The sequence below is a fragment of the Sapajus apella genome, unplaced genomic scaffold (assembly GCF_009761245.1).
Source record: "Sapajus apella isolate SASKATOON/1434 unplaced genomic scaffold, GSC_monkey_1.0 scaffold48, whole genome shotgun sequence".
In the NCBI taxonomy this organism is placed as follows: Eukaryota; Metazoa; Chordata; class Mammalia; order Primates; family Cebidae; genus Sapajus; species Sapajus apella.
Genome location: NW_022436988.1, coordinates 2,027,273 through 2,038,424, shown reverse-complemented (window position 1 = coordinate 2,038,424; position 11,152 = coordinate 2,027,273). Strand labels below are relative to the sequence as shown.

At 61.2% G+C, this 11,152-nt stretch overlaps 1 protein-coding gene across 7 annotated transcripts in view; it reads left to right on the top strand.

Moving 5' to 3' along the window:
• BAIAP2 (BAR/IMD domain containing adaptor protein 2) overlaps nucleotides 1-11,152 on the top strand; it is a 75,112-nt gene that overhangs the window by 38,012 nt on the left and 25,948 nt on the right. For all 7 annotated transcript variants that reach the window (XM_032241398.1, XM_032241403.1, XM_032241397.1 and 4 more), the window contains exons 4-6: nucleotides 7,522-7,583; nucleotides 8,348-8,419; nucleotides 9,283-9,420. In XM_032241398.1, coding sequence (XP_032097289.1) covers nucleotides 7,522-7,583; nucleotides 8,348-8,419; nucleotides 9,283-9,420 — 272 coding nt within the window. The remainder of the gene's footprint in view (nucleotides 1-7,521; nucleotides 7,584-8,347; nucleotides 8,420-9,282; nucleotides 9,421-11,152) is intronic.

Here is an 11,152-nt window from a genome sequence, read left to right as displayed (position 1 = left end):
TAATCCGGTGACATGTCAGGGATGGGTCACTCCATGGAGACGGGGTGAGGGTGGGGGGTCCCGTATAATCCAGTGACATGTCAGGGATGGGTCACTCCATAGAGATGGGGGGTGGAGGTGGGGGGTCCTGTATAATCCGGTGACATGTCAGGGATAGGCCGCTCCATAGAGATACTGTGCTGACTGGTTGCCAGGAGCTGGGGAGTGACTGCTGGTGGGTATGGATTTCTCTTTGGGATGGTGATAACGTTTCAGAGTTAGGAAAGAGGCGATGGTTGCTTAACGTTGCAAATGTGCTAAGTGCCATTGGATATATCACTTTAAAAAGGTAAAAATGGACCAGCTTGGTGGCTCACACCTGCCATTCTAGCACTTTGGGAGGCCAAGGCAGGCGGATCACATGAGGTCAGGAGTTCCAGACCAGCCTGGCCAACATGACAAAACCCCATCTCTACTGAAAATACAAAATTAGCTGGGTGTGGTGGTGCACATCTTTAGTCACAGCTACTCAGGAGGCTGAGGCAGTAGAACCCGGGAGTCGAAGAGCCAAATGCTGGGAGGACAGATGCTTGGGCTTCCCACCATCCTGAGGCTGAGGGTGCAGGTTCCATCTCGGGTGGGAGGCACTGTGGGTGTGGGTGTGGTCTTGGGTGGGAGCTGAACACTGTGGGTGCACGTACTGTCTCGGGTGGGAGCTAGGTGCCATCTTGGGTGGGAGCTGGGTGCTATGGGTGTGGCTGTGGGTGCCATCTCAGGTGGGAGCTGGGCACCGTGGGTACAGGTGCCATCTCAGGTGGGAGCTGGGCACCGTGGGTTCGGGTGCAGGTGCTGTCTTGGGTGGGTGCTGGACACTGTGGGTGCACATACTGTCTCGGGTGGAAGCTAGGTGCTGTGGGTGTAGATGTGGGTGCCATCTTCTGGTGGGAGCTGGGCACCGTGGGTGCACGTACTGTCTCGGGTGGGAGCTGGGTGCTGTGGGTGCGGATGTGGGTGCCATCTTCAGGTGGGAACTGGGCTCCGTGGGTGCGAGTGCTGTCTCGGGTGGGAGCCAGACGTTGTGGGTGTGGATGCGGGTGTCATATCGGTGGTAGCCAGCCATCTGCCTTTCTGCACTGCAGCCTCCGCTCCTCTTTGGCTGCTGCTCTCTACTGCTCCAGGCTGGCAGCAGACCTTGGCAATGCAGCCCCTGGAAGCCGTCAGGGCTCCTGAGTTTTGGGGTGTTTGACCTCGAGCCGTGGGTGTGGCAGGTCCCTTTCTGCGAAGTGGGGTGACAGTCCCATGTAGGTTGGGGTAAGACCTTGGGGGGAGCGAGACTGGGCCCAGCCTGCAGGAGAGATGGAGGGCTGTCGTGGGTCTCGCTGTGCTCTGCTGGGATTCCAGGAAGGAGCCAGGGACTCGGCCGATGGAAAGGGCCCTCTCCGCCAGGTGCTGCCCCAAGCAGAAGAGACTCGAGGACAGAGAGATGCTGGCTGGGCATGCCTGGGGCCCGCGCTTCACAGCCCCACCTCACTCAGGTGCTGTTTTCCTCTCTGGGCAGCAGGGGCCCCAGCCAGGGTCCCGAGGAAGTCCTGTCCTTGTCAGCTGTGCTCAGACCTGTCCACAGCAGGCCGGGCGCCCAGCACAGTCAGTACTGTGGAGCGCGTTTCACTCTTAGCCCAATGACTGCCGTGTCTGAGGTGGAGGTAGCTGGGGCATGAGGCCTGTGGTGACCCCAGTGCCAGCTGCTGCTTCACTCACTGCAGTTCGTTGGTAGGGGGTTGAAAAGCCAGAGGCCTCAGTTTCAGGATGCCTGTGTTTTTTAGACTTTTGTCCCAAATGAAACATATTGCCCATGACATCTGCATGTGCCCCCTTTCATGCCCTTCGATGCTTCTCCCTCTCCCCGCTCCCCAGCACCCCTAGGTAGCCCTGGGGTGCCTGACCCATTGCCCCAGGTGTAACACTGCTGCACTCCCACACTTGAACCCCAGGGCATGGCCACCTGCTGCCCATCACCCCAAACCTGTGCCCTGAGGTGTGGCCACCTGCTGCCCGTCACCCCAACACCTGTGCCCTGAGGTGTGGCCACCTGCCCGTCACCCCAACATCTGCGCCCTGAGGTGTGGCCACCTGCTGCCCGTCACCCCAACAGCTGCGCCCTGAGGTGTGGCCACCTGCTGCCCGTCACCCCAACAGCTGCGCCCTGAGGTGTGGCCACCTGCTGCCTGTCATCCCAACACCTGCGCCCTGAGGTGTGGCCACCTGCTGCCTGTCACCCCAACACCTGCGCCCTGAGGTGTGGCCACCTGCTGCCTGTCATCCCAACACCTGCACCCTGAGGTGTGGCCACCTGCTGCCCATTGCCCCAACACCTGTGCCCTGAGGCGTGGCCACCTGCTGCCCATTTCCCCAACACCCCAGAGCCTTGGATCCCCCGATGGTGATGGATCTGCCGGTCTGTTCTGGCTCACGTGCCGTGTGCCCTGGCGCAATCCTCGGCTTATGTTTGAACCTCATTGTTTAAGGACTCTCATGTGCTGTGGACCAGACATGGGCTTCCCAGGGGGTGGGTGGCATCTGGTGGATGAGGCTGCTTAGGAAGCCTGGCAGCCTCCTCTGTCCCCAGCAGGGCGGGCCTGGATCAGTCTGCCCGCCACATGGGAGGGAGCACGGAGAGATCAGGGAGCCCGAGAATGTGCAGCCTCACGTCTCACCCCAGGGGAGGCTCTCACTGGCTCTGCAGCCCTTGATACTCCACATCTTTAGGTCCCTGAAGAGCACAGGGAAGGGCGGACAAGACTTAGTTGCTCAGTGGAACTCATTGTCCCCACCAGTCGGTGCCTGTCACTGCTGATCTTAGGGTCCTGGCATTGCCTGGGGGCCTGGTGCTGCGCGTGGGAGCCGTGTTGGGCTGACCGTCCCTCCAGCCAGCTGGGGTGCCCATGGCACCCCCGGGGTTAAGCACTGGTAGCTGCACACATTCACACTCCATGCACACATGGTTTCCCATAGCTGCTTGTAAGATGCAGTTTAAAAATGTACCGTGTGGGATGATTTTGTGCAGTCGCCAGCCTGAAGCTCAGGGCAGGCACATGCCTGGTCTGTGCAGCTTTGCCCGGGCTTCCCCTGGGTGTGCTGTGCTGCTCACAGTGCGGGGCTGGGGGCTGGGGCTGGGGGCTCCGGCCAGTGGGGATGCTGGGGTGCACGTTTGAGAGCAAGCCGTGTAGAGGGTGGTGGTGATGACCATCACCTGGCCAGAATCCCGAGAAGCTCCGCATGCTCTTTTTCTTTTTGACATCAACAGCCCCTTTTAAAAAGGATTTGCTGTTCCACGTTGTTTCCCGGATGTCGTTCTTGAGTCCATCTTGTGTAGCCTTTCAAGGGAATACATGTTTTTATTTGGTCTTGACGTTAACTTACAATTCGAGGGCCTACAGGATGTGGTGTGAGCCCAGCAAAGTGCTGCCTGCCTTCCATCCCAGCGACTCAGGAGGCTGGGGCAGGAGGATCACTTCAGCTAGGAGTTGGAGAACAGCCTGGGTGACATAGTGAGACCTCATCTCAAAAAGTAAAAATAAAAACAAATAGAACATGGCGAGAACTGTGGGCACCGCCCCGCAGGGAGGCACCCGCACAGCAGGGAGAGTTCACCTACGTCGTCTGCAGCCTCCGGCTTCATCTCTTTATGGACTTGCCGGCCCCCACCCCGGGACAGGGGATAGGCAGCCTCATAAAGGCTGGGTGCATGTGGACACCCAGGGGCAAGGGGGTGCCGGCCAGGGCACAGGCTTGGGTGGGTTCCCCCTCGCAGGCCAGACCTCATGCTGTTGTCACCTGCCATCCCAACTTGGCTGAAGCCAATTCCTGATGTGTGGGGGTCCGAGAGCTGGGAGGTAGAGGCAGGATCCTTAGTCACAGGAATACTATCAAAGCCTCAGGACAGTTCCCCGGTGGCTTCCTGGGAAGAGGCGGTGGTGTCCATCCCAGCGCTGAGAAGCACAGAGAACCCGGGAGCCGCCGCCTCAGCACCCTACGTCTCCAGCTTCCTGTTCCTGCTCCTAAGCACAGGGCAGTCTGCCCCAGCCTGAGCCCCCCGCCTCTGCTGTTCTCGGCTCGCAGGATGGTGTTCTGCCAGACCAGCAGCACCCTTGCCGTCCAGAGTGGATGGTGGAGGGGCCACATGGCCGTGGGCATGTGCCAGCCTGAGCCAGGGTTCATTCTCCCATGGGGTCTGTGCCGCCAGCCTTGCTCCAGCTCCTCCCCTGCCCTGGACAGTGCCTGCTTACATCCAAGTGGCTTCACACCAGCCTCCTTCACACCAAATTCTGTCCCCTTTGGTCCTTGACCCTTCCCTGCGCAACTTGAACCCTGGGTTGAGTGAGGCTGGGGCAGGGCCACGTCCTCTCCTGCCAAGGCTGGTAAAACTCAGACTTGCCCCTGGCCCACCCGTGTGCGTGGTTTGCCGCTGACCCCCAGAGGTCTGGACTTCATCCCAACCGTGAGAGGCCATTGCAGTGGTGCCAGCTTCCTCCTGACTGCAGTGCAGCCCCCGGGGGCCATTACTGGGCCCTGCCCCACTCCGGAGGGCCACACGGCAGGGACCAGGCAGTCACACCATGGTTAGAGCATGGCGGCAGTGGTTTCCGTGCAGATGCAGGCCCCTGGGTCAGGGTTGACCGGCGTCGGTGGAGGTGCTAGGTGTGCTAGGCGCTTCGTAGGGGGTTTGTGTGGGGCAAGGCCTAGGCTCTGGGGTCTGTGTCTGCCTCTCCTGCTGCCCCCCAGCTCAGGGGGCAGCGTGGTCCTGGAGACTGACCCTGCATGACCCGGCTGTGGTCCCTGTGGTCCCTGTGAGCCCTGTGGCTGTAGCAGAATGGGTAGTGGCAGCCAGGGCGGCTGTGAGTGTGGATGAGACTCGGGTCACGGCAGGCGCACCATAGCCACACACCCAACAGGCCCGCGCCAGTTCACACTTGTGCATACCCACTCACACACGTGCTCGTGCTGCACACATACGTGATGCCTCCCCAGGGGCTGCAGGGGCTGCTGTCCCCACACTGAGCCCCTGCTTCGAAGTGGCCAGGTCCAGGTGTGTCATCTTCACCCATGGAGGGTGAGCAGTGGTGTGCCAGGCAGGCCTTCCGTATCTTCCCAGAAAGGGAAGCCAAACCTGGGGCGCTGTGTGTTCCCTAGACCCTGCCCTGCAGTGGATGGGGTCCCGCCAGCCCTGCGTGCTGTTCCCTGGAGAAGCAGCCAGGCCTAGTGCTACTTTTAGTGGGACACGTGTCACAGAACCAGGTGACTGTCACTTCTGGGCCGTTTGAGGGGTGCACGAATCATTTTTCTCTCCTCCCTCCATGGAAATCTGTGCCGCTGACGCAGAGCATTTGGCTTTGGGAACAGGCCTGGCAGTTGCTGACATGAGGGCAGGAATGCCTGGGAAGCCAGGAAGGTGCCTGGGGTGGCTGGAGAGGCAGCCCTTGTGTGTGCTGACCCGCAGGAGGAGGGCGCGGCTGTGGGGTGGAGGCCAGCACAGGCGGTTGGGTCCCGGCTCTGCGACCGCTCTTTGGCCGCTGACCTGGGCCACTTTGTCCTGCTCACCTGGGCGGCCTTGCGGGCCGCGCTGATGCAAAGGGTTACATGTGCGAAGCACCTGGCCCTGGCCAGAGCCCAGAGGGTCCCTGTGGTCATAGGGTAAGAAGAGCCCAGCAGCTCCTGGAGGGCGAGCCAACCTGGAGAAGCTTCCTCTCCAAGACTCGGCTGTGCTGTGGGGAGGGGAAGTGACCCCAAGGCCAGCTGTGGTCCTGGCAAGCAGCGTCACCCGGTTAGGGCTTCCTGTGCTCGCCGGGGCTTGCTCTGGTTTCTGGCTGAGCTTTTTGGGCACTTGGGGACTGCAGTGAGGGCTCTGCCTGCTGGAGCCAGAGGACCCTCCGGCTGTGGGACCAGTGGTGGCCTGGATGAGTGCAGAGGAGGAAAGTCCAGCTTCAGGCAGCCCTTCAGGGAGGGGACAGGGATCGCCCGAGAGTGACCCGCCGGCAGCAGGGACGGCCCTCCTGATCTGTTTGTGTCTGCAGCACGAGGTCACTGCCTGGCACTGGAAACAGTAGCTCAGCAAATATTTGTCCATCAAAGGAGTGTGGGGGCCGGACCACCCAGTTCCGGCTCCTCCCCTGCAGACAAGGAAATGGCCACAGGGGAGGGTCTTTCATGCCATCTCCAGGGTTGGGCGGGCGGGCAGCACTAAAGGGCTGGGGCTGGGGCTGTGGTGTGCTCCTGTCCCGTGTGTTGCTGATTTAGGGCGGGTCTCAGGCTGGGTCCTGCACCTCTGAGCCCAGGCTGGCTGCACCTCTGCAGGGGGCTTCTGGTACAGCTCACCGGCCCCCTGGGCTGGTGGTGTGGTCACACCTGCTGGCCTCGGTGGCCATGCTTCAAATGGGGTCACAGCTCCATGGGAGCTTTGGCAGAGGGAGGCAGGAAACATCTGGCCAAAGAGAAAGGACAGCCGTGCCCCTGCGTCTTCCAGGTCTCGGCCTCTCTGTTCCTCTCTCTGTGCCTCCCTCTTTGGTGGAAGCAGGTGGGGATGCAGCAGTGTGGTGAGGCCCTTACAGAGTGGGGTGCTCAGGCCTGCCTCAGGGAAACCCCAATACCTGCACCCCTGGGGCAGCCCCACCTGCAAGGGGACTGGAGCCGGGTTTCGTGGACACCCAGGCTGGAAAAGGCCTCTAACAGCCGCTCACCCCTGTGCCACCACGATCTTGATTTCTTAATCTGCGTTTTGCACATGGGCTGAGGAGATGTCAGCGTCCCCAAGTGCTGCTCGTGTGTCCCCAGGGTCCCAGCGACAGCAAGGCGAGCCCAGGCCTTCATGTGCCAGGGTGGCTACCTGGTGAGCCGGGCCCATGAGGCTAGACCTCCTCAGACCCCCACACTCTTGGGGCTCAGAGTGATGTTGGGCAAAGGTCTCAGAGGTGCTGTGGGGTCTGCAGCCTGGGTAGTGAGGCCTCCTGGGGTCGGAGAGGCCTGTGCCCAGTGCACGCCCATGGGCGTCCCCCAGAAGAGGCTCGTGTGCTGTGGTGTGGGGTCAGCGCAGTCCGCCTGGCCTGACACGGGCGTGGGGGTCAGCGCAGTCCGCCTGGCCTGACGGGGCGTGAGGTCAGCGCAGTCTGCCTGGCCTGACAGGGGCGGGCTGGAGCTCTGCGGCGTTTGTGAATAAATCAGGTGCTAAAGAAGACTCATGTTTGCGCCCACTGTCACGCCTGGGGTGGGGCACATTTGGGTTCTTCCTATCTGTTGCCTTTGCAGAGACTCAAGGTCCCTCCCAAAGATGCCAGGCATGCTGTGCATTTGAGGTCTGGAGTCCCTTGTCATTCTAGAATGTTCTGTTTCCTCTTGGCGTCTCCTCTCCGCCCTCCCTTCTGGCCCTGACACCCTTGGGGCCCCTCTTCTGTGGTCACAGGGCTTCCCTGGGTGGCCATCAGTCCAGGTGGGATGACAGTAGTGACTGGGAGCACCTGACGCCCCCCTTCCTGCTATTCTGCTTCCCAGGAGATGTTCTCTTCCAGATGGCTGAAGTCCACAGGCAGATCCAGAATCAGTTGGAAGAAATGGTGAGCCCCACCCCAGCATGGCCCCATGAGGAGGGGCAGGCGCAGCGGGAAAGCTGGTGGCAGTCCTTGGCCATGTCCACTTAGGAACAGTCCGGGTTGTGCGGCCACACTCAGAAGAAGGGAGGGAGAGAGAGACCTTGGCTCAGGACACAAGGCACACTCCAAGGAGGACGTGGGAGAAAAGGGCACGGGCCAGACTGTGGCCGCATGCTTTGCTGGCCACGGTGGCCATCCAGGACACACTGGGCTCCAGGGAGAGTCCTGACCACAGCCCCAGCCAAACCCCAATCCTGCGGCCCACAAGACTGGAAGCCAGAGGGGAACACACAACCAGGGCATGCTGCTGGCTGCTGCTTCGCAGCATCCCATATAAAGCCTGGGGTCCAACCCTGGTTTGAGTTCAGGCCCATGGCTCCTGCAGCCCCTCAGCCTGTTTCGGAGTGCTCCCTGGCATGGCACAGCCGAGGAAGGAAGGGACCGCTGTTTCTGTTTCCCTTGTGAGAAACGGACCCTGTGGCTGTTGAAGGCCAGATTGTCCGGCATTCCAGACGTCTGTTCAGCACTCAATCCAGCACCTCCTCCCACCCAGCTCCATAGGCCCCACCCAGCTGTGCAGGGCCATGGCTCATCAATCGGGGGAAGGGGTGGTCCTGCACAGCTGGGGCGCCCGGTGTCCCGTAACCACCACCCCAACCCTGCCTGGCCTCCTGTTCCCGGTCCATATATTAGAGCTGATTGTTGATGTGTTTTTTCTCCATGTCCAGCTGAAGTCTTTTCACAACGAGTTACTCACACAGCTGGAGCAGAAGGTGGAGCTGGATTCCAGGTACCTGAGTGTAAGTGCACGCTGGCCGCGCCTGCTGGGGCCCCGTGCCCGGACTCCAGCCCTCCCCGCTGCCTGCCACTCCTTCCCTCCACATGGAGGGAGCTTCCCCTGAGCTCCCATCCCCAGCTCTGACTTTATTGCCCATTTGGACCAAGTCCCCTGGTGTGCCCCAAATGCAACCTGTGGGTGAACCCGTTGCCTCTGACGCCCCACGTGCTCGGTTCCATGCCCTGGCTTTGGCCACTGTGGTGAAGCTGATGCTTGACTCTGCTGCCTGGGGGTACAGGAGCTCCTTCTCTAGCCTCTGCAGTTTCACTGGGCTCTTGGCCCGGCCTGCCCCACGGCCCCTCTTGTCAGTTTGCAAGAAGGCTTGGGGCTGAGGCACTGCCTGAGGGCTTGGGGGTCATTTCTGGCTCTCGTGGTGGGCGGGAGTGGTGGGTCTTGGCCACTTTCTCCAAGTCTGATTTTCACATTTGGGGAGCAGAGAGCTGCCGTGCAGTGGGGTGGGGTTGGGCTGAGGCTTCTCTCACGCTCTCCCCATCTCTGATTTGCAGCTGAGCGTGTGCTGCCGGACAGTGAGGCTGGGAGGGAGTGGCGGGGCTGCCAGGGGACCCCCTGAGCCAGAGAGCGAGCCTGGAAGGGAGTGGCAGGGCTGCCAGGGGACCCCCTGAGCCAGAGAGCGAGCCGGGAAGGGAGTGATGGGGCTGCCAGGGGACCCCCTGAGCCAGAGAGCGAGCCTGGAAGGGAGTGGCAGGGCTGCCAGGGGACCCCCTCAGCCAGAGAGCAAGCCTGGAAGGGAGTGGTGGGGCTGCCAGGGGACCCCGCCGTGGGGCTCATGGGCCTCGGCTCTGTGTTTTGTTGTTTGAATCTCAGGCTGCACTCAAGAAGTACCAGACGGAGCAGAGGAGCAAAGGAGACGCCCTGGACAAGTGCCAGGCCGAGCTGAAGAAGCTTCGGAAGAAGAGCCAGGGCAGCAAGAATCCTCAGAAGTACTCTGACAAGGAGCTGCAGGTAGGCCCGCCACCCCTGCCGCGGTGCCTCTCCCACTGCCTTGGGACTGCTCACCGCTCGGCCCCCCTTGGCCCCAGGGAGTGGACAGCAGCCCGCTAGGTGGGATTGGCAGAGGCAGGCTCTGCCCCCGTAGACCTCGGGAGCGGCGGACCCGACGCCCCCAGGATGGCAGGATGGTCGGCTCCACCTTCGGGGCTCTGTCCTGCGCTCTGCAGCCTCCCAGAGTCCCTGAAAGGTTCTCTGCCAAAGGAGCAGAAACCCGGATGGAGTCCTCCTACCCCTATTCCCCCGGTTCCTGCCCAGGAGTCAGGCCCCAGACTGTTCCTCTAAGCGGTCATGACCACCTCCCGCAGTGGTGGGTGCCCAGGGGCGGGCGGCGTTTCAGGTTCCTCAAGGGAGTGGCTTCGGTGTTGTCACGGTCCCACCAGCATGACAGTGCTGCGTGCTGAGTGGGCTTGGACTTCGGGTGGTCTGGCCAATGACGAGCATGGCCCGATGTGTGCACACCAGACCCAGAAACCCCTCACCCACTTGCTGGGGTCATAGTGATGCAGATGAGAAGGGAAACACACAAAGCAAGATGGACAGTCACTTGTAAAGGAAACATCAGGAAAGCCCCTGGGCCAGTCATCCAGGTGGAGCTTCTGGGCCACACCCTGGGGTGGGCAGGGTGTGGCTGTGGGTGAAGCCTGGGCCTCCAGGCTGCACCCTTCCTGCCAGTGATCAGGTGTTCAAGCCATGGCAGCCCCGCACACACCTATCATGTGTGCGTGTGTCTGCGTGTGAGCACCACTGTCTCCTTGGTGCAGGACTTGGGTGCTCACGAATGCTTGTGGTCTTGCCCTGGGACTGGGAGGCCCGTTCTTGCTCAGAGCCTGTGCTTCACTCCCTCCTTAACTGCAGGGAAGCCAAGCAGGTGTGCCCATACCCTGTAGGCCAAGCTAGAGGTTTTCCAGTGTGGGATCACCTGCCGAAGCTAGAATCGGCCCCAAGGTAGAGGACAGGACTGGGCAGGAGCAGATGAGAGAATAAGTGAGGCCCTGTGGAAGCAGCCCTGTGGGGGTCCCGGGGTGCCGCAGCTGTCCACAGACAGCCATCAGCCATGCTGGGTGCACAGCTGCAGGGACACGATTCTGGCTATTCTCTGGGGTGCCCTGCCCTCTCTGGCCACCTCTTCCCAGGTCCCCAGCCTTTGTTTTGATCCTGTTTTTCACTCCAGGTAAGCTGTGATGTGTCTTCTCATCCTTCCCATCTTTTACTACGGGTAAGCTGCAATGGTCTTTCTAGTGACTGTCACTGCCCATCTCCGTGGCCTCGATGTTCCTCCCTGAGGCTGCCACAGTGAACCTTCCGAGAGCTGTTTCTGTGAACAGATCCCTCGTGGTGGGAATACTGGGTCGAGGTGGAGTGTGTATGTTGCTATACGCTATGTCTATTTTTCTTTTCCTCCCTCCTTGGAACGCTTTGCTACTTTGCTTTCTGAAGACTGAAGCAGAAGGATGAGGCTCCGAGGCCTAGCAGGGTCATGCTACCTCGGAGTGGGCCAGGGCAGCGCAGGTCGGAATGGCCCCTGAGTACCTGGGCCGGGTGCGAGAGCTGCTCTTAGCAGGAACTTTCCTGGGGCCAGCTTGGTGGCCTGGGCACGGGGGTACTGAGGCCAGCTCACTGAGGACTCACCTGCCTGCCAGGGGTCCAGGAGCCTCCCCTCTCCCCTTGAGGCACTGTGGGTTTT